General features: G+C 42.3%; 1 protein-coding gene across 2 annotated transcripts in view; it reads left to right on the top strand.

The window, feature by feature from the left end:
- The window catches only part of gab1 (GRB2-associated binding protein 1), a 50,946-nt gene that overhangs the window by 22,228 nt on the left and 5,367 nt on the right, over positions 1–23,351 (top strand). Inside the window, exons 3-9 of one of the 2 annotated variants that reach the window (XM_080463966.1) lie at positions 10,926–11,054; positions 11,699–11,864; positions 15,714–15,942; positions 16,598–17,283; positions 18,694–18,788; positions 19,846–20,146; positions 22,601–22,693. In XM_080463966.1, the coding sequence (XP_080320092.1) occupies positions 10,926–11,054; positions 11,699–11,864; positions 15,714–15,942; positions 16,598–17,283; positions 18,694–18,788; positions 19,846–20,146; positions 22,601–22,693 (1,699 nt within the window). The remainder of the gene's footprint in view (positions 1–10,925; positions 11,055–11,698; positions 11,865–15,713; positions 15,943–16,597; positions 17,284–18,693; positions 18,789–19,845; positions 20,147–22,600; positions 22,694–23,351) is intronic. The other variant, XM_080463967.1, reaches the window with a different exon arrangement.

Raw genomic sequence — 23,351 nt, 5'->3', positions numbered from 1 at the left:
AGCCCGGCTTTACCTCAAACTCGCAGTCTTCAAAGTGTGTAAAAGGTGAAATTCATTACACGGGCTGTTTGTATACTACACTGAAAAGCACAGTGAAGTTGCAAATCAGTGATTACCAACAGCAGCTCAAAACTGTGAATTAGAGAGTGTTATATCAAACGCTATACTGTTATTAACTTCTGCCACTCTCCTCGCTCTCACTGTGGCCAAGCGGGCTCCTTCCATATTGGCAGCCTGGGAGCTTTCACAGCACATTCAAAAAAACACTAATACAAACAGTCGATATTACCTGAGAGAGAGGCCAGTCCCTCCTCTCTCCGACCATTTAAACATCAGAGAGCCTTGCCAAATGTTATATTTCAGAGTTCAGCCAGGCTGAAATGTGCTGGAAGCAAGAGAGGACCTCCAGCCAATGCCCTTTGCCCCGTTTCACATAAAAAAGTAAAAGGGAAGCCAGTTTCTCCTCGGACTGCACCGTCAGAGCTTTTCTTACATTTGAACACACTTTGTTGCTCTTTATTATCTCTCGACTTAAAAGGACCTCCACTCACTGACGCGGTATGTCTGCAGCACGAGGAGAAGTGTTTTGGGGTCAGTGCTGTGCCAAGAGAGAGGTTTCTGTCAAGGACGCGAGCAGAGGAAGCTGTCCATGCTGTGACCTCTTTTTATTGAGAGTGCAGATGGGAAACATAATCATAAAGTCTCTACAGGATACTGGGAAAGGCTCAGATCCAGGGAAGAGGATGGGGCCTTTGAATTCTACTGAAAAGTGAAATGACATTTCTGTAAGATTGTGGGCCATGTATAGATGTTCGATTACCAATTGAAACAGGTGCTGGATGTATCACGCACTACTGCCTTGCATTCTTCATGTAATGTGATTCTCATTCAAGTGTGGTGTTGCTTTGGATGTACTGTGGCCAGAATAGGATTTTTTAAAAGAAAAATATGTGATTATGAAACAAATTTTTTACTTTGAGCTTATGCTTTACCAGCATTGCTGCAAAATACAATAGAATAAATGTCTCTGCTAATGTAAATACTACTTTCTAACCCCCCCCATGTTCCACCCCTTTCTAATATAACGGTGGCAGTTAAGAGGGTCTGGCACAACCTGATTACATAAAACAGGAAGTCAAGTGGGAGGGGTCACATACTACAGCACCCCCCACACATACACACGCTTACACTCTGCAGCACATGATAAAGTCAGAAGGTGCAAAACAACAACAAAAACAGCACCGCACTCGCTGTGAAAAGCAGATATTCTCCAAGAGACAAAATACAAACGGCTATTATGGATGTTCAGTTTGTGAGGTAGGCACACTATTTCTCACACATGCTTAAGAATTGTCTGTTGTGGTCAGTTTGTTAACAATATTAGGGTTTTCTTCCTTTTTTTTTTTTTTAAATTTTTAAGACACCACCCTTTAATCAGGTACTTTGGGTATTCACAGTCTTATTGATGATTATTACTATTGAGGCCACATGTTTGCTGTGCTGAGTTGCATAAAGTGACACGAAAAACCTTTTCCTATTCATGTCCCTGCGGTGCAGGATGGTGGAAGATAATTTGCAGCTTTTGAAATTATGAATCAAAGTTATGCGTTCAATTTACTTTAAAAGAAATGTTGATTATATTCGATTCTGCATATCTTTCAATGTCCCCATATATACAATAATGAAGTCATTTATGAATGAGAGTCTGAAAAGATCATTAATCTTTTACTGTAGATCCAGTCTGAAGTGCATAACGGCAAAAAGTCTCTGCAATGCAAAGTCAAACCTGTACAAATAAATACTCTGCTTCAGTCATTTTGCGCATAAAGACTTCTACATTCCGTATATTATTTTAATACATATGTATTTTACTTATTTTATCCACACTGCATTATACTCCTGGCTTGGTTGGATGCTGATACAAAGTGAGAGAGAAACATGTTTTTCGGTTCCTGTGTAAGTTCAGGACATACAGAAAATTGACAATAATATCAAATCTATTCTCTATTCTAGAGTCAATGATATTCCTCAATTATTTTACAGATTAGAGATTCTTTTGAGACTGATATTTTAGAACCCCTTCCAAGAAGTAGAAAAAGTGAAAACCTCATACAAATTCATAATTAAGCCCAAACTTGGTGTACTGTGCTTGTATACTGTTGAATTAAAAAAAACAACCAATATTAACAGCAGGCTGTCATCAAGCATTTCAGTGGATTTTTTTGTTGGATTGTTGACGGGCTCGGCCGATCGTTTGAATTTGTAAACCGACTCCACCTTTGCAGCTCCCAGTGATGAACTCCTGAGATCAGAAACTTGCCTCTCTCCTCTTTATGTACACGAGTCTGTCTTAGTCCTGCCTTACTACCTTTTTCCTCATACAATGACTGAATTCAGATCAAAAGAGGTTCAAAGAGTCACTTTTAGCAGGTTTCTATATCTGAGAACGGCTCAACTTTATTGGAACGTTTTGTTGCATAAAGAAGTAAATAGAAGTGATATTGTACAAATTCATTTCTGCTGGACATGTGCTCTCCTTTAATCGTTCTGTATTCTCTCTAGGGCATGGTTATTTTCAACAGAATCATCCTGCTGGTGATTGTACTGTGTGATATATTGATGAAGGGCAAAGGAAATTGTTGTGGTACAAAAAAAAAACACCCAAAGAAACTTATTATTCTATTTCAATTCACTAACATGAAGATTACAGCATCATACAATATAGATAATTATCTGCTGGCATTGTCACATTCTAAGTCGGATTACAAATTAAAGGACAGCAACAAATAGGCAGTTCATAGTTCGCACGGTGTTTTCCAATACAGAACGTTGGAGCAAATCACTATTTGTCTGCAGTAGACATGTCTGAGGCCAGTGGTCCATCGCTGGACACCCCTACTTTCCAGCTTACCTCTGTGTGTACCTACATGCGTGGTGTTTTGATCTCTGGAGAGTAAAGTCATTGCCACAGGTGGCGCCAAAGAGAACGAAGCAGCAATCTTTTCGATCGTTATGAGGTTGCCCTACGGGGTCAAGTGCCCACTGATGCACCAGATCGAACTTGCGCTGGATTTATTTAATTCGACTTTACTCTAGCTGTGATGTAAACAGAAACACCCGTCAGCGACTGATGGGAGATGAACTTTGACCGACCACTACCCACCGTCGACAGACGGGGAACCCCGGACATGCACATGTTTAATGGAAGTTCCTTCTCTCTCCAGCAGGCGGAGGGGCTGATGACGTTGGCTGAGAAGCCGCCACTTAGACAAAAGGCCATGCACTCTTACTTGTACGTTGACTGCCCTCCCTTGCGCCCAAAGATGTAAAAATAGCTGTTTAGCAAGAATCCCAGTCATTTCTGAGTAACAAAGACTGATTTATACAAGTTGCAACACTAAGCATAGAGGGGCTTTTGTCCCTCCCCTCCTTCTCCTTCTCCAGACCTCATCACCGTGACCATGAGTGCCAAAATCTCTGACGCTCTTGACACCCCTCTATTAGAACGGCCTTTGTTCAGCACAGTGGTTGGGACCTGGTAGAGGAGGCTAAGGGAACCACGGCGGTCTCCAAAAGTGCGCATTTGTTTACTGTGCTTGAGTCAGACGGAGGTGTCATGGAAATCGTTTGCGTCATCATTTCTGCATCAGTAAATGCACCGACTTGATATTCAGGTATTTACCCCAAATAGCTGAAAATGTCACGGACGACGTCTAAAATTCTTTTACCACCATTCTTTTATCTTTGCACTCATGACCCAAAGAATTAAAAGCTTCAGCATTTGGCAGCGCAAAGGGAGAGACAAATAGGAGTATTTCTGTTTGGAATAGCAGTTTGACCTTTCACTGACTCATCCTTAGTTCTTGAGACATTTTGTAGATCATTTATGTATATTGACATCAAGGGAACTTGTGGTGCAGGTACACAATCAGAAGTTGGTTTTATTTTGTGAATAAGACTCATATAAAAAGTAGTGCATGTTTGCTAATACAGTATGTGTAGACTATCATATGAATTAATCCAACTGAACACAAAGATAACAGCACCCGATCAACCCCCCCCCCCCCTCCCCAACCTGTTTGTGACTTAATTTTTTTAAATGAGACTGCGACAAAGAGTTCTCAGATCAACAGATCAAACAAACTGGTTACAGCTGTATTTTTAATTTCCTGCTGGGGAAAGATGTGAACCAATACAAGAGAGGTGCTTGACGCTGACCATAAAAGGTGTATTTTCTGTGTAGCCGGTATATGAAGACGGCTGTGGAATAAACAGTAGCACGTACTGTTGTCAGTCATTATCTGTATAATCGTGACCTTCTCTCTCCCGCAACTTCACCCCGCGCCCGCACTGAGCCCCGTCACTCTTTTGCTCTTTCCCTTTGCACTGTTTTTTTTTTTTTTTTTTTTCAGACGACCAAACAGACAAGCTTGTCCTAGTCAGGATGAGTCAGTGGTGCAGCTGGGGTGCAGGTCATTTACCCACAGCCCACTCAGATGGGACAGATGGCTCAGCCACTCGCATGCTGCTATGTGTTAACGGTGCATCCAGAGCTAAACTAATGCTAACACTTAGTGCTTGAAGTGGAAAGAGTTCAGCTGATCAAAAAAAAAACTGTGCGAAAGTGAGTAATGTAGGGGTGGAATTGTGAAAAACATACGTCAAGTCGGTCGCATTTACAAACAATATCAACACTGAGATATTTGACCTGTTCTCGGGAGCTTGAAAAGGGAACGTGTCATTATTTGGCTTGTTTTTAAAAGGTTATGTTTTTTGTCACTTTTCACATGTTGCCTCCTCGATACGGTGTATAGATGTGTTGTTTGCTTGTGCCTCATGTCTCAATTCCTACAAAAACATGGCCGGCTACTGCTTTACCATTGGAGTTATGGAGGATGAATATAAGTATGCCGTTTAACAGCCTGAGACGATGGTGCCTTTGCAATTAGTGCACTTAAAAACCTTTTAGGATGCATTAAGCTTTTAAACCGTGAAGCACAATTAGCTTCCTCAATGCAGTGAAATAGTAGTTGGTGGAAGTTGAGTGGCGTCGGTAGGGTGGCTCACTGGCAACTTGATTCACTCATTTAGACCTCTAAACGAGATCAAACCCTTGTAGTGGGAGACTGATTTGGCCACACGGCCTCTTTTTAGCTGCTGCAGGCTAAAACATAGACGTCAGTTCAAGTCCTGCGAAGTCTTTAATCAGTGCACTGCGGTGTCATTTTTTATTCCCACTATTATGGACTTTGGCATTTCTGGGTGAGCAAGGTCTGAGCATTACTTTCCCCAGCCCTCATAAGAAAGTGCTGTAGCTTTTTATGCTTTCCTGAACAATATAACAGAGTGGAGAGATGTAGTAATCTATTGATGCCAGGCTTCACAACATTTTGCTACAAAGAATAACTTGATGCTACAACAACTGGAAAGGAATGGCTGTCCGCTAAATGTTGTTTGCTGGACTTTTCCTTGGCTGATGGCTGACTGTCGCTTCATGTTTGAGGTCAGGAGTAGGGTTTTCCCCTCCTTGGTTTTTTTGGAAAGACAGCCACTTAGGTGCTGTTGTGGTGTTTACAGTTGATAAACTGAGTGCAAACTGCTTGTTAACTCAACAACATTTCACTTTGGAATTACATGTTTCTCTGTATTTAATGAGTCACCGGCCATCTAATCGAACAATTAAACTGTAGTTTGATTTTTCCATATTTTTTCAGTTTTTCAAGCTCATCAACGCAGTTTGTACGGTGTTTAACAGATCTCTTAAGTTTCATTTAAGACACAGGAAGACTTTATGAACTTACGTAACTCCTCCACAATTAGTTCCAATATTTCAGTAGGCTACATCGTAATTGTGTCATTGTTGTAATAGTCCCATGTTTTGATTTTTTATGAAGGAGGGGTGGGCACATCTTGGCAATAGTCTGGATTGCCAACTGGACATTGAACATTGTGGAGGCCTTTATTTCTATGAAAGTCTCTCCCGCCACTTTTGCCTTTTGCATTAGCCCTGTGATGTTGCGTTAGGAGGCATCTGATGACAGTGTGACTCTACTCATTTGGCATCTTCACAATCCCACCCTCCCCTTCCTCTGTCATCATCCTAGCGAGCCCCTCAATGTCCCCTCTGTCTACCACCTCCTCTTCATAGGCTATAAGATCTGGGAGGGCAAACAGAGGGTGACTTCCTGTGTTTCATCCTATCAGAGGACATGCTTTTGAAGCAAAGGGGGGGTGATGGATAAAGAAGGGCTGGTAGGCACAGCTGCCATGCTGGAGGAGCCCTCCCCATCCCAGTCCGGTATCGTCCCATGCTGTCCCATTCCCAGCCCCGGGGCAGCAAACACTGGACTCCAACAAGCTGAAGCGGGCTCTGTGATTGAAAAGGTCAGAATCTGTTGGTGAATGAAGGAAGACTTGAATATATATGCGGGTGTCCTGCAGTCACAGAGCGCTGAAGTCCGTCTCAGACCACATTTTGGTCAATTGAATGCAACACGACTACTATGGAATGTACAAAACAAAAAGCAGGACTGGTCCCCTCATCATATAGATTATGAGCACTGACATGAGGTATGTATGGCAAACAACGACTCAGTGTGTGGCTCAGAAATCCTCCACTGTGGATTTGTGTTATGTTGTGTTCAAAGTGGTGTGTGGTGGTTTGAATGCTCTTGTGATGTTTTCTGTTCAGCTTTTATATGATAAGAACTAACGGCAAACTTTGTTTGAGTCTTATCATTGTCTCTGAAGCTGGGTCTGTCTTGATAATGTAAGCAAGTGACCTATTTTATTCATTCTAGACACAATTGAAGCTGCAGTGTCTGTCTCCAAACACTGGCAGGAGGGAAAGGATGGATCTGATTATATCATAGAGCATGTAACCATCATGACTGAGAGTGCATAGCACATTTTAGGTGGTTAAAATATTCCAAAAACACAATTTCTACATGATGCAAATCATGATGCCTCCTTGCAGTCACAGATTGTTGAGTTGGTTTAACTAACAGAACAGTTCAATTACAACTGTAACAAAGTTAGTCTGTGGTCACTCTGATGTAGATCACTTTTCTCACTGAAAAGCTGTGTGATGCCTCATCTCCCCTAATTCTTTTCAGTCTAAACTCGCCAATATACCATGAGAAAAGGCACACTCCAGACTGATGTTTATATCTCTAATACACTTAAATGGATTGGTATTAAAATGTAGAGAAATCTGATTACAGACCACTACTGCATTATAACTGGGTTACATGCAAATTGGTTCTCCGGTTTCCTGCCTCAATCTGATTCCCACCACTTTCCTTTGGTGTCTTTTTTTTTAGTGCATATAAACATACCCTAACACCCTTGTTGGTGAAGCGCACCACTTCCGTTGACTGTATTGACTTGTTGCTCACGGGCCACGTTTTCTTCTGTGTATCCTTGTATACGTGTGTGCAGTTTGTTCACATGTAGTGCTGAATAGGTGGTAGAAAAGCACAAGTATGCATAATTGTGCATCAGAGAAACTGTGAAAGCCCACAGATGGAGGGAAGACGCTCCAGCTATCACACAGCTTGCCGTCTTTGAGCCACCACCGTCTGTAGGCACGTTGCATGCGGTGGCAGAAATACTGGGGTGCAGATTGTCTAAAAACTAGATTTGAATGATTTGTGAGACCCTCTTTTTTGGTTTTTTTTCCCATAGTGTGATGGTTTTACATCTTTAAAAGGTTTTAGGGTGACTTTTTCTTAATGTGTCCTTAAAGTTTGCAGTTGTGAATAATCTTTTTTTTGGTCATCTTTTTTTATTGTTAGAATAATTACAGAATTATTTCATTTGTAAAATGATTGCACAAATGTATAAATGATAAACAGTTATGCAGTAACCTTAAGCTTCCCCTGCTTTTGGAAGGGGGGAGTATTTTTAAGTAGTATTCTGTGAGACTTTCCTCTTTAATTATGGATAATTAACGTCTTCACTTCAAATGTGATAACTGAATATAAAATGTGGCTTATCAAACTTATGCTCACTCTTTTGATTGAATGTGCTATTGTGATACCTTATGCCAGATGTGGGCGACCCAGGATTAAATCCTGATTATGACAGGAAATGATATCCATCAAAAAAACAAAGTCGACAGAGCAAGTTGATCTGGCATTTTCATTTCTAGTTAAATCTGTGATACTTGCTCGGGTTTTTTTTTCCTGATAGTCTGGCTTTGGTCACGTTCTAAATACATGCTTGCTTGTTAATTGGTGGCTTTAAATGGACTATAATTGTGATTTTTGAGTATAGATAGATTGTCTGTCTCTCTGTTTAAGCCCTGTGATGGATTGGGGATGCATATTGGATAAAATTGATTGATAGTTGGTTTGTCTTCCCACCATAGGTTTTTCGATGTGCAGTAAATTGTATGTTTTATTGTGCGGTAACAGAAATGTGTATGGAAGTTTGTACATATTCAGTTTTCATTCAGCAAAACTTTCAGATAAGCATCACGATTTTAACACTTGGATGATTCATAATGCACATTTGTTATACGAGCGCCCAAGTCTCAATTGAATTTCCATGAAGACATGACTTTCATCCAGTTGATTGATTCAGCAGCAGATAACCTTTTCTCACATTGTCACGATGCCAGAATTGCACCACGAGTCTGAAGTCCAAAAATCACGGTCCATAGAGACAGATAGAGTGCTTGTAATTGCTGCTGCTGTCCAGACCCCCACTATTTTCTCCTTAAATTGCTGATCAAACCAAAATGAACCTCAGGTCAGGTCACTGGTGAATATGCTGGACTATCCACAGGATTATCCATATAGTTTAATCCATGCAATTTGGATTGAAAATCGTATTGTGTGTTTATTTTCTTCTTTAAATTTTTTGTTATTGTCAATGACCATGTACCATTGACGGACATTGTTTTGTTTTGACAATAAGTGTCTTCAAGGTAACTAAGAGATGTTAAAAACAAAACTGTGAAGCCATTTTTTTCTGGCGCAGCCCCGCGCTGTCTCTTGCCTTGAACGTGCATGACTCGCCCAGTTGTCCACACCCTCACCCTGGGCGGGCCCGGCCTCGCTGTAACCCAAGCTCTTGGTCCTTCTGTTCCCCACAGGGTAACTTGACCCACGATCGCTTTGTCACATGCAGGAGTGAGAGAGGTTCCCTCTCCACACCCACTGGCTTTGTCCAGACACCACAACACATTCACATCAGCGCTGTTCTGTTTCATTTTAGCTTTGACTGGTAAATCAAACCTTCAAGATGGCCTTCCTCAAAATATAGATAAAAAAAATGTTTTAAGCTTTAAATGGATGCAGTGAATGTGTTTCAGATTAAGTAAGGCAGACCCTTGTCAATGTGTTGAACCGTGCAGTATTTCGCAGGTGGACTATGTCAGTGCGAGATATGAATCTTCTTCTGATTCTTTCCGTGTGTGTGTTGTGTTTTTGTCTATGTGGTTCCAACAAGGAGTGTGCTGTGCTCGCAGCCTCAGATCCGGGAGCTTAGCAGGTTTACTCTTTCTTCATCTTGTTTGTGAAGGAAAAGGTTTGGTGGTCTTCATGCTGTCTCAGGGTGAGGCTTTGGCCCACAAACAAAGGACACCCTGTGGATGAAAAAATAGCTGAAGGATGGAAGAGAAAAAAAAATAAGAAGCCAAGGCCAGAGCATTGTTATTACGGTCAGAATCTCACCCCCCAAAACAACAACAATACATCTTTAGTTTGCATTCCTCACACACTGTCACATGCTGCACTTTCTGATCTGTCTGATCTCGGTGGTGGTTGCCTCTCTCATTTCAAACAGAACTCAGTTACAATCTGGTTTTCTATCGCCAGACATGTTGTAGGGATCCCAGTTTCACAAAAACTCTTAGTTAATGAAGGTTGTTTGTGGTATAAGCAGCTAGAAGGAAGCGAAACACTTTTCAGTCAAATCCCCTAAATCTTATGACACACTTCTCTCTTACCTCCCAGACAGCTCATGCTTGTGTTTTGTGGAGATCTTATTTTGAGCACTAACAACATAAATGTTCAGCCAAGCTGCCATGACTCAGCAAAATCCGGAGTTCATGGCCCCTTTGTGTCTATAATCAAGTGATTCCTGCTGGATGTGTTTCCTTAAAGCAGGAGTCATTGCAGTGCCAAAAACAGCCCTGATCCCGGCTTTGTGTCGCACACCTGAAGACAAATCTTATCCCCTGTGACCTTTGTCCTTTAAACAAGAAGCAGTGATGTGACAGTTGTGTCTGATATGTAAACAAGGTCTGGAGCAGTGCGTTTGAATAGGGATGGTGAATAATAATGATGTAATTAAAGCGACACCGGAGGGGGGGGGGGGTTTGATCACGCTGATGTCAACATGACCTCAATAATCATCTATTGCTAATATAGTTAATTATGCAGGATAACCAGAGGTGTAAGTGCTCTGTTATTGTTATTATAGTTTATTTGATTATGAGGATTGCATTCATAAACTCTTATGTGCTCAGACTAAAGTCAGATTTTATTGGCTCCCACTCCCCACTCACATCTGTTGTATCTGTGTTTGAACTTCTTTGTCTGCAATTTAGTGCCTTTTTCTCGCAGACAACAAATTGTATTTGGAAAAAAAAAAAAGAGCTAATTGCCTGTTTCTCCTTATAGAATTGGTCAGTCACTCCGGCCCGGGTGCTAGACCAAACTATGTGGCTTTTGTTCTGGTTATCCCAGACACATATTTCTGGTTGCGGGCCTCTTCCCTCTGGCCGTCGCCATTCTTCAGCGAGGCCGGTGCAGCTGGCGGAGAGTGCACACAGAGACACAAGCTATGCTAGGACACATTGGCTAAACTGAGAAAATAAAGCATTTTGGCCAGCCTGTGGTCATCTGGGAATGGAGCCGTCATTGTAAGAACACACACAAAAAACCTTTGGCCTCGTTTCTGTGCTCGCCCTGCAGGCATGGAAGAAGCGGTGGTTTGTTCTGCGCAGTGGCCGTCTGACAGGCGACCCAGACGTGTTGGAGTACTACAAGAATGACCATACAAAGAAGCCCATCCGCGTGATTGATCTCAACTTGTGCGAGCAGGTAAGGTTTCTCCTCACGAGCATTCTGCATATTAAAGTCTCAAGTTGAATGCCTTTTCAATAATACTTCAAAGTCCAGTTTTTAAACAACCACACTTTGTGTCCCACATGCGACATTCATTCATGCACTCGCAGTGTTTGGTTTCACTTGTAACGACATTTCAGACGATTTAGAGTCACTCATGTCAGCACAATAAATAGACATCTGCAAATTTCAAACCTGACATAAGTTTGATTGAACTTGTTGTTTTGATAAAATATTTCAGTGTTTCGTCTATAATCGAACAGATCAGTGGCCTTTGTATTTGTGTTGTTGTCACACACAGCAAAAATACATAAATACTACAAAAAATAATTGACAGAATTTTGTGACACTTCAGCCCAAACATTTTGAGAGCTTTCACTAACACCAAATACTATTAGAAAATCAGATGTTGCTCAGCATGATTGAGCAAATAAGGAAAATTGGGGTTAATTATTTAATAACCTCTTAACAAATCACTATTACACTCTATTTTCCATCCATGAAATTGCTCATTTTATGCTTGACTGGCTGTTAACACTTTGTGATGCTTTGCCCTGCCCGATGTGTTATTAAGCTGTTTTTGTTTTGTTTTTTCAATTTATTTTGTTTGTTCTTGTCAGGTGGATGCTGGGCTGACATTCAGCAAAAAAGACTTGGAGCACAGCTTCATATTCGACATCAAGACCATTGACCGTGTCTTCTACCTGGTGGCTGACACTGAAGAAGAGATGAACAAGTGGGTTCGCCACATCTGCGACATTTGCGGTTTCAATCCCACAGATGAAGGTAAGAGTACGCAGCTCAGGATGTCTCCTCTGAATCACCTGAAAACCAAAAAGCAATTTCTTTTTTAAATTTTTAAGAGGACATATGAGTGCACTCCAGTAATTGTTCAAAAGTGAGGATCACCTGTAAAAAGTTTAATTCTTATCTTTGTATCCAGTGATGTGTTTGCATTTCTTTACAATTGTAACCAACATTTTAACTTTACTTTTAACCATAACCCAAAACAAAGAAGCATTAAATATTCATAATTAACTGTATTGAACATCTTTGTGGAAGTCTTCCCACTCACATGATCTCCTCATATACAGTTCACAACCAGCAATGTTCAGCTCATGAAACTATCTGCTAACCGCAAACTGTCCTCAACGTGGGCATCACATGCAATCACAAGAAACACTTTTATTCACGGCAGTCATGATGAATAAATGACACAGAAATGTGCAATATCCCCCTTTGGATCATCTCACAAGAGAATAGTTTAGACCAGTGTGGGGACTCAAATTAACACAAATGTGTAAGACATGTTTGATTCAACTATGAAAGAGTCAATAAACACTTGCATTGATTGAGTTACATTTTTGTTGGACATGGTCGACATGCTGCTGTATAAAAAAAAATATGAATAAGAATTTGTATAAAAGGGCATGCGCCAACTGTATTTACTGCACGCGGCTACATTTCTCTTACTATTACTAACACCACCGGACAAAATACATCGGCACTGTGATGATTTTTCCTCTCTGATGGGTCTTTTATCTCATATCACTGTTGGACCTTTCAAACGTCTTCATCTGCCTCTTTGAAGGAGTTCGGCAAGCCAGCAGAATGTGCCTCTATTCTGCATAGTTCTCAGTCAAGGTCTAATGACCCTTGTGTTGATCCATGTGTTGGATTGAAGTTCACATTACCCTTGTTCCCAGTACTGGATAATTGTAGCATTGTGTGCCTGCTGGCCTCACTGCCCTTCTCTCATTCTTCCCCTCCTCTCTGGTCTTCATTCCTTCTCGTTTGTATACTCCTATTTCCCACTCGGTCCCTGAGACTAATTAATACTCTTTGCTATTTTGTAGTCATTCCTCAGTAGTTTTCGACCCTCTATAACGTATTCGGTGAGTATTTTTACTGTGATGGGAACTTGGCACCGGTGCTGTTTGGTGCACCACACCACCAAGACTCTCTCAGTGGAAGAAGGTACACTTCAAACCTGGCAACTGACTCACTGGTTATGCTTCTCCAAGGTCGCCGTCTCCACAGTATTGTGACTGCGCCTCCAGCTCTGTCGGTGTTGCAGGGTAACCCTGATAATAACATTCACGGCGACACTTGAACAGAATTAATAGAACTTGCTTTTAAAACCCTGTTGTACAAACTAACAGAGTGTTCAGGGAGAGGCGAGGTATAAAGACGGATAGCCTTCTGAGCCGTCCTTATTACAAAAGAGTATCCTTGGCTCTATGTATCGCACTTGCTCACATATCTCCCACTCCTCTGTCGTGTGTGGCTGGCCACGCTGGAGTGCTCCATAGCAGGACAGATAATAGACGGAGGAACATTAGGAGAGCCGGGGGACTGAATGCGCCCAGAGACAGTGTAGGAGGTATAGATTAGTACATGGAGGGGGGATTTTCCCTTGTATGAATCAGCACTTACAGCTTTGACAAACAAATGGCAAAATGAGAAGGAGGCTGCAGAGGAGAAGACGGGGGCAAATGATTCAATTTGGAGAGAGAGAGTGAGAGAGACGCTGACTTTTAAAAGAAGAGAACTGAAGGGACCTTGCATGAGCCAACACCAAATCAGTTATAGAAGAGAGTGGGAGGAAAGCTGTGAAGAAGGAGGGAAAAAAGTAGAGCAGTGTGGAATGAAAGACATATATTTTACCCAGCATCAGCCAGGTTGGCTCTCAGCAGCTCACAACAAGCCGCTCAACAGAAGGAGCTGAAAAAGACTCGGATATTTGGTCATTTGCAATGTGACAAAGTGGAGACCTTGAATATATTCTATTTCATAAGATGTGTGACTGGCAAAAATCTGTAGTCTCACTGCTCATGGACAGAAAAGGCTCTCAGTTCATTTTCAAATTTGGTGTTGAACATTGAGATGAGTCCCCCGGCTAGCTCAGTTGGTAGAGCATGAGACTCACAATCTCTAGGTAGTGGGTTTGTGTCCCACGCCGGGTGCCACCTTCCCGTGGGCTCACCACCTGCAGGAAGGTTCTTAAATGGTGCATTGTGATCTGGGTGACAGTGCTCAGACTGTCACCCCCGCGACCTGGAAACGGATAAGCGGAAGAAAATGAATGAATGAAAAAACATTGAGATGAGAGAATCTGGACTCTTAATGGTGGCTCTCTCGTTTTGTGAATTCGCAGCAGTGACTGCAGCACACTCTAGCTTGATAACGGCTGTTGGTGCCAGTGTTCCTCACCTCAGAATAATATGTTTAAAAAAAAAAAAAGGAAAAAAAAAAAAGATTTCCCACAGGACCTTTGCTGGAGAACAAAGTAAGGCGGTGGCTTGTTGGATCCCTCCAGGAGGTGATTTCACCTGCAAAGCAACAATTTTGATTTGTGGTGGAGTTTGGCGTCTGAAATCAGCCCTCCAGGTGCCGTATCAGTAGAGCAAACCCTCGTTCATCAGCCGTGTCTGTTCAGGCGTTATTGAGACGTAAAGTTGATGTAATGTCGGTCAAAAGGCTGCCTCTGAACACAGAGTGTAACATTGGAGGTGGGTTGCTAGGAAACAACTTGGGTCCAAGTTTACTCTGCCAGAGTTGACTTTAACATGTCAAGTCCTTTTTTTTAATCACACGCAACATAGTTTACATGCATAATATACACAGTGTGCATTGAAGTGCTTCAAGTACATGTTCGGCACCGAAACAACAGTTTTTATAGGATGGATGAATAAAAATCGAAATATCATCAGTTACTAATATCACCTGGACTGTTTTAACAGGGTGCACTGGCCCCTGCGATGACCGGGGGTTTAGTAGGGGGGGTGCAAATCTGAAAAGAAATCACACATTTTAACAGTAATGCAACTTGATGTGTTTATTCGCAATAACAAACGCAAACATAATGGCGACTATGGAATTAGAACAAAGAATGAGAAGAATGAACAGAAAAAGCAGGAGCTGGAAAATAAAAGCTCAATCAAATGTTGAAAGAAGGATTGAATAAAAATTGAAGCCGGACTGAAATGATCGATTCCTTTAACAAGATAAAAACATAGAGGGCTTCATCGTTTTCTTTGTAATCAAAATATAAAACGGTGATGAAATGAGTGTAAGGAGTCATAGAATGAGGTAAAGACTGCCATACACAGAGACGTTTTCAACCAAAGACAGAGTAAACATTTCTGCTGCCAGTAAATGGCATGATGATTCTCATGGAGGTAAAAGGCTGTAGCAGACAGCGTTTTTATCTATTTCTTTATCAAACCTTTTTGTCTTCACATTAATCATCCAAGAACAACTCAGAGTCTCGGTCATGCTGCGACAATAACATCGAGGATAACGTTATTTTAGCATACTGAAGTTGTTGTAGTGCTAAAACACATTATCAGCTTTATTTAGGAGCTTTTAGACCTTCCAGTTTTCCTCAAAATGTTTTACATGTACTGTCATTTGTTTTGAGTTGAATTTACCTTGCTGGCATTTTTGTTTCTGTGGCTATTTTAATCATCGTCATAATGTTTCCCATCACTCTTGTTGTTTTTCCACAGAAAAAAAGGCATTGTCTTTTCCTCATTTGTCAATGCAGGTCAACGTTGGCTGTGTAAAACTCGTATTTCACACACTAATTAGGACAAACCATAGTTATTCAGTCTTCTCCTTTTCCTCCTCCAGAAGCTGCCAAAGCTGCTCACCAGTCTGCCGCCGGAGGGCTGGTGGTGGACACCCCCCCACATCCAGCTCTGGGTAATATTGTTGGCCCGGCAGCAGCAGTGCTTTCCAGCGTGCCTCCTCCGTACCAGCCGGTCAGCGTGCGACACCTCGACTCTCAGTCCAGTTCAGAGGAGCCCCAGGACTACCTGTGGCTGGCCAACTGCGAGAGCAAAAAGCCCGAACCGAACAGGTGCGCTTGTTAGTGTCCACGTATTCTTACTGTGGTTACATCTTCTATACACTTGGGGGGTGGGGGGGGGGGGGGGTACTGTGAAGCCAGCTTCTGTCTGTACAGTCTACAGACCATTTCTTCCTTCTGTGCATCTCATATGCACTGCCACTCTTGTTCTTGTCTCTGCTGTGTGCTGCCTGTAGCTCAGCGGAGCGTCACTCTCCAGTGGAGGGGGACCAGGAGTATTTGCTCCTGGAGGAGTGTGAGAGCAAGACATTTCCTCCACAGACTAGTGTGTGAGTGGCCGGCTACCCAGCTGGAACTGCCTGCTTGTGTGGAGTGCAACACGTGTGCCGACGAGAAACACAAACACTTGATGCACCACTCAATTTCATATTAACACAGCTTTGAGTTATGGTTGTTACCGCCTGCATGTTTACAAATGACCCAATAGTGACCATGTATGTCAGATATCTACTTGATATCTGCACAGAAACGCTGGTATGGCAGGTGATGCTGGAATATGCTTATTTTACTAACTGCATCTTGCAGTCAGTGGTTTGAAGTTTGTGACCATATGGATTTTTTTCCTCTTTTTTCTTTTAATTCCTCCAAAGCATCATGTTTCTATCATGACTACTAATTTTCGGATTGCTCTGTGTTCCAATTTCAGAACACATGCTGAGTGTTCCAAGTCTACCTCTTCAGAGACAGACCTGAATGACAACCTCCCGTCTCACCGCACGCCTACATCCTCAACTTCTTCAGCGAAGCACACATCGCACAACGGCTTCTTCCCGCAGCACCAGACTCCTGTCTCCACTCCCTCCATCTACGACTCGCCTCCATCACGCGGTGCCTCACTCTCTACTGACAGCGGACTTTATCACCTCCCTCGCAGCTACTCCCAGGACACTGTGCTGCTTCCCAAGTCGGCCTCCTCCCCCCCGGCTCCTCCAGACAGCGGGGATGCCTCTGACCTTTACGTTTTTAACACGCCGTCGCGGAAGCCCTCGATGGAGACGCAATTGCGCAACTTTTCTATCAGTTACGACATCCCGCCCACACCGGGTGCAAACTGCACCTACCAAGTGCCCCGCACGCTGTCGGCGTCGGCGGGGGTCGGAGGCTCGGAGAGCGGGGGGGATGTAGTGCCTCCACCAAGACCACCCAAGCCTTTGCTCAGCTCCACCTCAGGACTCCCTCCGCCCCCTGCTGAGCGCTCACCTACGGACACCTACTGCGTGCCTCGCTCAGCCTCGGAGACGGATGGAAACTACTGTGTGCCTACAAGTGCTGGGAGTAAAGCTTTACGCAGCAACACTATTGGCACTGTTGACAGTTCACGCCTCCGCAAAGGTTTGTCTGAGACACTGCTTCTATAAAGTCTTTTACATGTTTTTAGATTCTTTTGATGGGGGATTTATTCCTGTTACAGGACTCATTATCAATTTGTAATCTTTGTTTACTATTTAATCTTAAACACTTCAAACTGTCAGAGCTCATGGGACTTATATCATCATCATAAATTAAAAGCACCCATGGTAACTGACACTACTGCATTCAAACCCAATATCAAGTACACTTATTACTATTTCCACCTGAAAATGCATTGTTTTACAGGATTAAAGGAATAAGCATGCATTTTAATTCAATCCCGTTAATTTCACAGTCATTCAGTTTGCTGTTTACATATGAGCAGTGTCTCCAGCTCTCATACACTGCTTGATAAAGGGTTTCACCTTCTCGCAGACAGTTTTGAGGCCCTCACAAGGATCATAGTTGCCCATCCGTGGTTCAGGGGAACAGACCCCCAGCACCACATGAAAAAGTTAAAGTATTGTTATTGAATTGATATCCAAGGAAAGCACAACAAAAAAGTATTTTTTTTTTTTGTTTTTGTTGTTTTTTGGGGGGGTTTTCTTTCTACTCCAGTCTTTTAATTGATCGAAACCTTTTCAAATAAAAGTTTGAAATGGGGTTAGGAAGTTGTTTTAGGGATTAATTCTTCATAATTTGTATTCTCCACTTACTCCTCCCTCTTGTGGTGACAGATGTCATTGCACAAGTGTTTGTGCCACTGGTTTTTTGCTTGTGAACATAGTGAGTTTTCCCAATTTCAAATAAAAAAACACCTGTTCTAAATATGTGCCTCGACATGAGGCCATTTCATCTAAAAGGTGCCAGGGAAAACATGATGGAAACATACGGTAAAAAAGGTGGAAAAAATCTCAAGGGAAAAATAATATATTGTAATTAAGAAAATACTGCAGGTCGTCTGACCCAGTTCAGATATAATTATATTTATTTATTTTCACTGTAGGTGCAGTATTCCAGCTCTGTTGGTGTTTATTGTAAATATTGCCACCACTTAGTTTTCCCCTCCTCACACTCTCATTTGTCTTCCAGGCTTTTTGTAGCTCTGTTGTGGTTCTTGCGGTCGTAAGTGAAATGCATTAGCAACATCAGCATCTAATGACAAAACAAAAACAGTGATGATATTGTACACGGTAGAGGTCCTGCACAGAGTTGCTGAGCTACACCCCACTCGAGAAGTGAATCTGCACAGTCATGAAAACATATTTTAATTAGGCCTCTATTGTGCTGTCGCAACAATGGGCTTGAGATATAGTATGAAATAGGAAGCAACGATGAAGGCCATGTGCAGTGGACAGTATATTAACATAAATGAAAATCCCTCGGGTTCAACATGCAAGTCGATACAGGTACAATAAACATGTGCTGCAGTTATGTGTTTGTTTCTTGCAGATTTTGGATCCCAGGACTGCTACGACATTCCCCGATCATTCCCCTCTGACAAAAGCTGCTCCTTTGACTTCAATGAAAGCTTTAACAGCTACTTTGTAAGTGTTATTTCAGGAATCACAGGTGTATAATAATCTTGGACAACAAACTGGGTTGGCTTGGAGCAGAAGGGGAAACAGTGATGATGTGCCACTGGGGTTTTTTTTTTTTTTTTTTTACAATCGGTGTTAGTGTTGGTGACGTGGTTTTCCAGAGAAACGCAAACGGACTTGTAACCTGAATATCCCAATATTCTCTCAGAAGTAATCAACAAAGATTTATTTTTGTGATTTGATGCACAAAACAGTAGCTGGGAATATCATCTTTGTATATTATAGTATTTACATTGTCTTTACGCAGGCTTGTCTTCACACTGTGAAGTGATGAACTTCGACTCTTTTTTTTCTCCCCTGAGTCGGCACTTTTTTCCCGGAACAGAAATACCTTGAGCAGAAAAAGACTTTAGCATTTCCTTTCCTTTTTTCCTGAAAAAAGAGCTGGTGCTGCAGGCTCACCGTCAAACGTTGAAACTTCAAAAAGCACAATTATACGTCTAAGCACTGTTTGCGTTACACTGTGACAATGAATCAGGAGGGAGTTCAGAGTCTCGGTTGGTTTGTTAAAAAAAAAAAAAAAAGTCTTATCAGAAAGCCAAAGTCCTTCATGATATGCTGAGCTGTTCTCTATAGTCCTCAATAATCTATCTATATTTTTGAACTGTGGAAGAAGCCAGAATACCTGGACAACAAACAAACGTCCTGGAGAAAGTCCCCAAACCAGACTTAAACTGGGGATCATTTTGCTGTGTGGTGAAAGTGCTCACCACTACACACACTGAAATGATTTGTAATTTGTCAAACACATTCATGAGAGTGGAGAAGCAAATTTCAATCAATAGTCACTCATAAAGAATTAGTGCTTTGAGCAACGAGGTGTTACTGTGTATTTTATAAATGTCTTTGCTTGGGCCACAGTCAAACGCCTCATCCAGCACGTGTGTACTAATTACTGTCTGCGGCTTATTCTGTTAATGGAGTATAAGCATTTGATCATTTTGAAGTTTGAAATTTATGTTGACCTGCGACTGAAGTTGTCGTCCGCCTTTCTGCTCCACAGAAGAACAAAGGCATGATGCCAGTTGGTAGCCAGTCGACAGAAGAGGTCGATCAGAACTACGTACCCATGAGTGCCAATTCCCCGTCGCATCACCACTCGGGCAGTTTATCAGAGCCAATGCACGAACCCAATTACGTGCCCATGACCCCAAGCACGATGGAGTTCTCCTCACTAGGCAAACAAGTTCCCCCGCCCGTCCACATGGGGTTCCGATCGAGTCCGAAGACCCCTCCTCGCAGGCCGATGATCAGCGACTGCCAGCCTCCGCCCGTGGACCGAAATCTAAAACCTGACCGCAAAGGTGAGACGATGATTGATGGGTACAAATGCATGTGCAGCTGTTACTCGTTCCATAAGTATTCCAACATGTTTGTGGAAGTTTTGCTTTGTGGTCGGTGTGCTAGACTAAATGGTTGCTCCTAACATTGTTCGGTATGCTCAGCATTCACTAATGCAACTACTCACCGTGTTTTGTCTCAACATTCAGCTGCTATTTCACACAGGGCCGCCTCATGATCATAACGCCGTCTGCAAAAAAAAAAATAAAAAATCTGATCCTCACAGCAGGGGTCACTTTTTATTGCTCTTCGTCACTTGTTATTGTGGAAAAATGCTTCCCGAGGTTTGTCTTCCTTGGTTCGTGTGGTGTATTAATCACCACCTTGTCCTTGACCTGCTTATTTCACCTCCTGATGAATTAGTTTACCCCCTGCTACATCCTCTTACACCCAGCACAGTCAGTCCCTTGTGAAAAGCACGTTTGCCTCAAGCTCCTGTGAGCCTCTGTTGACTGTTTTGGAGGGGGCCGCTCGCTGTGCCATGGAGTGACCGAAGCCCGGAGTGGTCACCTCCATCCCCTTTGTTCCATCATCTGAATAGGAGGCTTTGATTAAAAGACCTAATTGCCAGAGGATTTGCAATCTGGACAGATTGAAAGACTAAGTAATGGGCAGAGAGAGTGAAAGAGAGGAAAAGAGAGGAAGCGAATCATCGCGTAAACAAACCAAAAAGGATGGGCCGCTATGGCCTGTGTAGAAAATGGGTCACAGGGTTTCTTTCTCAGTAAAAAGTTTCCCTTTCATTCAGTTCTGGCTGACCATGTCTAGAAGTTGTACAAAATATGTTTATTACTTCAAACCATTTGACTGCTGTGTTACACGCCAGCCTCTTTTAGGACCTCATAAACATTTCTCTAAAAGAAATTCAATTTGTCTCTCAAATAATTTGGAACATTAGACTAGTGGTGTGGTTTTCTGCGAAGATAACAGTAAAAACTGGAAAGTCAGTTTGTGTGCACAATCCTTTTACATTTCTAAGAACCCACATTTGAATAAACACAATTATTAGTTAAAAATACTAGTGTGTTTTAAATGTCTGCTTCTTATTCTTAAACAATTGCAGGTTTAATTTCAAGCCTGTTTTTCATTATTTTGTGATAAATGTGCCTGTAAAATCCACTTTTGATCCATTTTCTATTACCTTGAGAATAGTCAAGCTCTCTTATCTGTTAGAGCAAATGATAAGTGTAGTATATGTTTCAATGGGTTGTTATTGAGATTTTCCTGTAAGGCACCTTTTAGTTATTTAAAAACTGCCGCACCATTCAGATATCATCATCGTGTAGCTCCCATCACGTTTTCCTCCATGAGGCCGTAGACGGAAGCTTCCATCTGGGTAGAAAAAGAAATTGATACAGGGACGAGCACAAAGCATATCCTTGGTTGGTTGAAGTGTTATTTTCAGAGACATGTGAACAAGCAGGTTATTTAGTTCTTGTCTTGAACTATAATGAACTCCATTATGGAGAATGTACCTGGAATCACTGCAATGGTGCCTTCGTGGTATCTGTACCCGTGTTATTTTTGATGTCGACGTTGACACGTTGTACGAAATGGTACGCGATGCTGTCACGTCCACCGCCGTGTTGTCAGACGATATTTAGGTCATTGTTGTAACATGTGAAGTCAGATTGTGTATGTCATGATAATGTGTGAGGTAGCATGTCACTACTACGGTTACCCATAGTCCGTATGGTGGTTGAGCGTGACGAAGGACGATCCCAGGATGTTATTCATTCCCTTTATTCACCAGGAGCCATGAAAAGTTCTTCTTTTCTCACAAATGATCTGAATCTGTGTGAGCTTTAATAATCCTCTGTGTATTCTTCTCTTCACTTTGGTCATCTCGGCTGTTTGTTGTGAAACCTCTGACATGCGCGTCGCAGACAAGCGTCATTTCGTTTAGACCTTTCGGCGATTCCTTCGAAATAAAACTTTCAAAGCTTGAAATTGTGGCACGTTAAAGTTTCCGCTGCAGAGAGCAGCTGTGACCACGGAGTAATTGTAAAGGGAGCTACGCGTCTCACCTCCCGAGTCAACTCTTTTCTGTGCTTCTGGTCTGTGCGCGTCTCCGCATGACATGATTTCTCGCTGTACTCTTTAGCGCTTGTACACAGATCGTCTTGCATGCACAGCTGTGATGTCAGCCTTTGTGTGGGAAGCCGTGGTGCATGGAGTGAGGTGCATGTTGGGCAGTACGGGTCCGCTGTTGTCATGACAATCATCCTCTCCAAATGTGCTGCGCTACAAGGTGATTGGATGTGTGTGAGGGTGTAGTTTGTCTGGTCAGCGAAGTCCCGTCTTTCGCTTTGCATGGCAGAGCCGTTGTCACTGTAGGGCTGAACTGTTGTGATCACCCATAATTTTTTTTTTTTTTTTTTTTTTAATAATAAGCAAAGTCTTCTTTCACCAATCAGGTCAGAGTCCTAAAATAATAAGAGCAAAAGCTGTCGGTTTAGAGCGAACCGACTCTCAAACCGTAGGTGAATTCCCCAGAGGACGACGCAAGGGTAGGTACACCGCACTGAACTGCTCCTGTGTATCTGATTACTTTTCTTCTGCACGAACTCTCCACACTCGTCTTGACCCTTTGCATGTTGTGAGTAGTGTACTGTAGGACTCCTCTTGGTCTTCCAGAGCTGTGACTTCTAAAAAATATGAACTGGATCTCAGAGCTGTTACACTAATCCAGTCGTCTTAACTCCCACCGGTAGAGATGGATGAGGGTGCACCTTGTGCATTTGTTACAGTTTTAAATCTCATAAACAGTCATAACATGCCTTTCAAAGATAAACCGTCACCGCCGCCTTACTTTCATTTCCCCCTCACTTTAATGTGATTCGATAAGAGCAGTCACACAAATAACATACTAACATTTCTTCTCCTGAACACTTCTTTTTATCGTTTTGTTTCCATTTCAACATATTGTGCCTCTAAAACACACATTACTATGCAACATCCACCACAGAGTTATTGTAGCTTAAAACACTCTTATGCCTTTGGAAAGTGGCAGCTGGCTCTTTTGGAGGAAATGGAATGGTGATGCCATCTCATAAAAAAGAGCCACAAATACACAACCAGACCCACACTCCTTGCATACGTACTATATACAGTCTTTATCAACTACCTTCAGCTAAAAGCTTGTCTTTCATTACTAACACCAACTGT

This window comes from Lipophrys pholis (assembly GCF_963383615.2).
Source record: "Lipophrys pholis genome assembly, chromosome: 5".
NCBI lineage: Eukaryota > Metazoa > Chordata > Actinopteri > Blenniiformes > Blenniidae > Lipophrys > Lipophrys pholis.
Note: the sequence above shows the minus strand (reverse complement) of the source record. Positions and strands in the feature narration are given on the sequence as shown.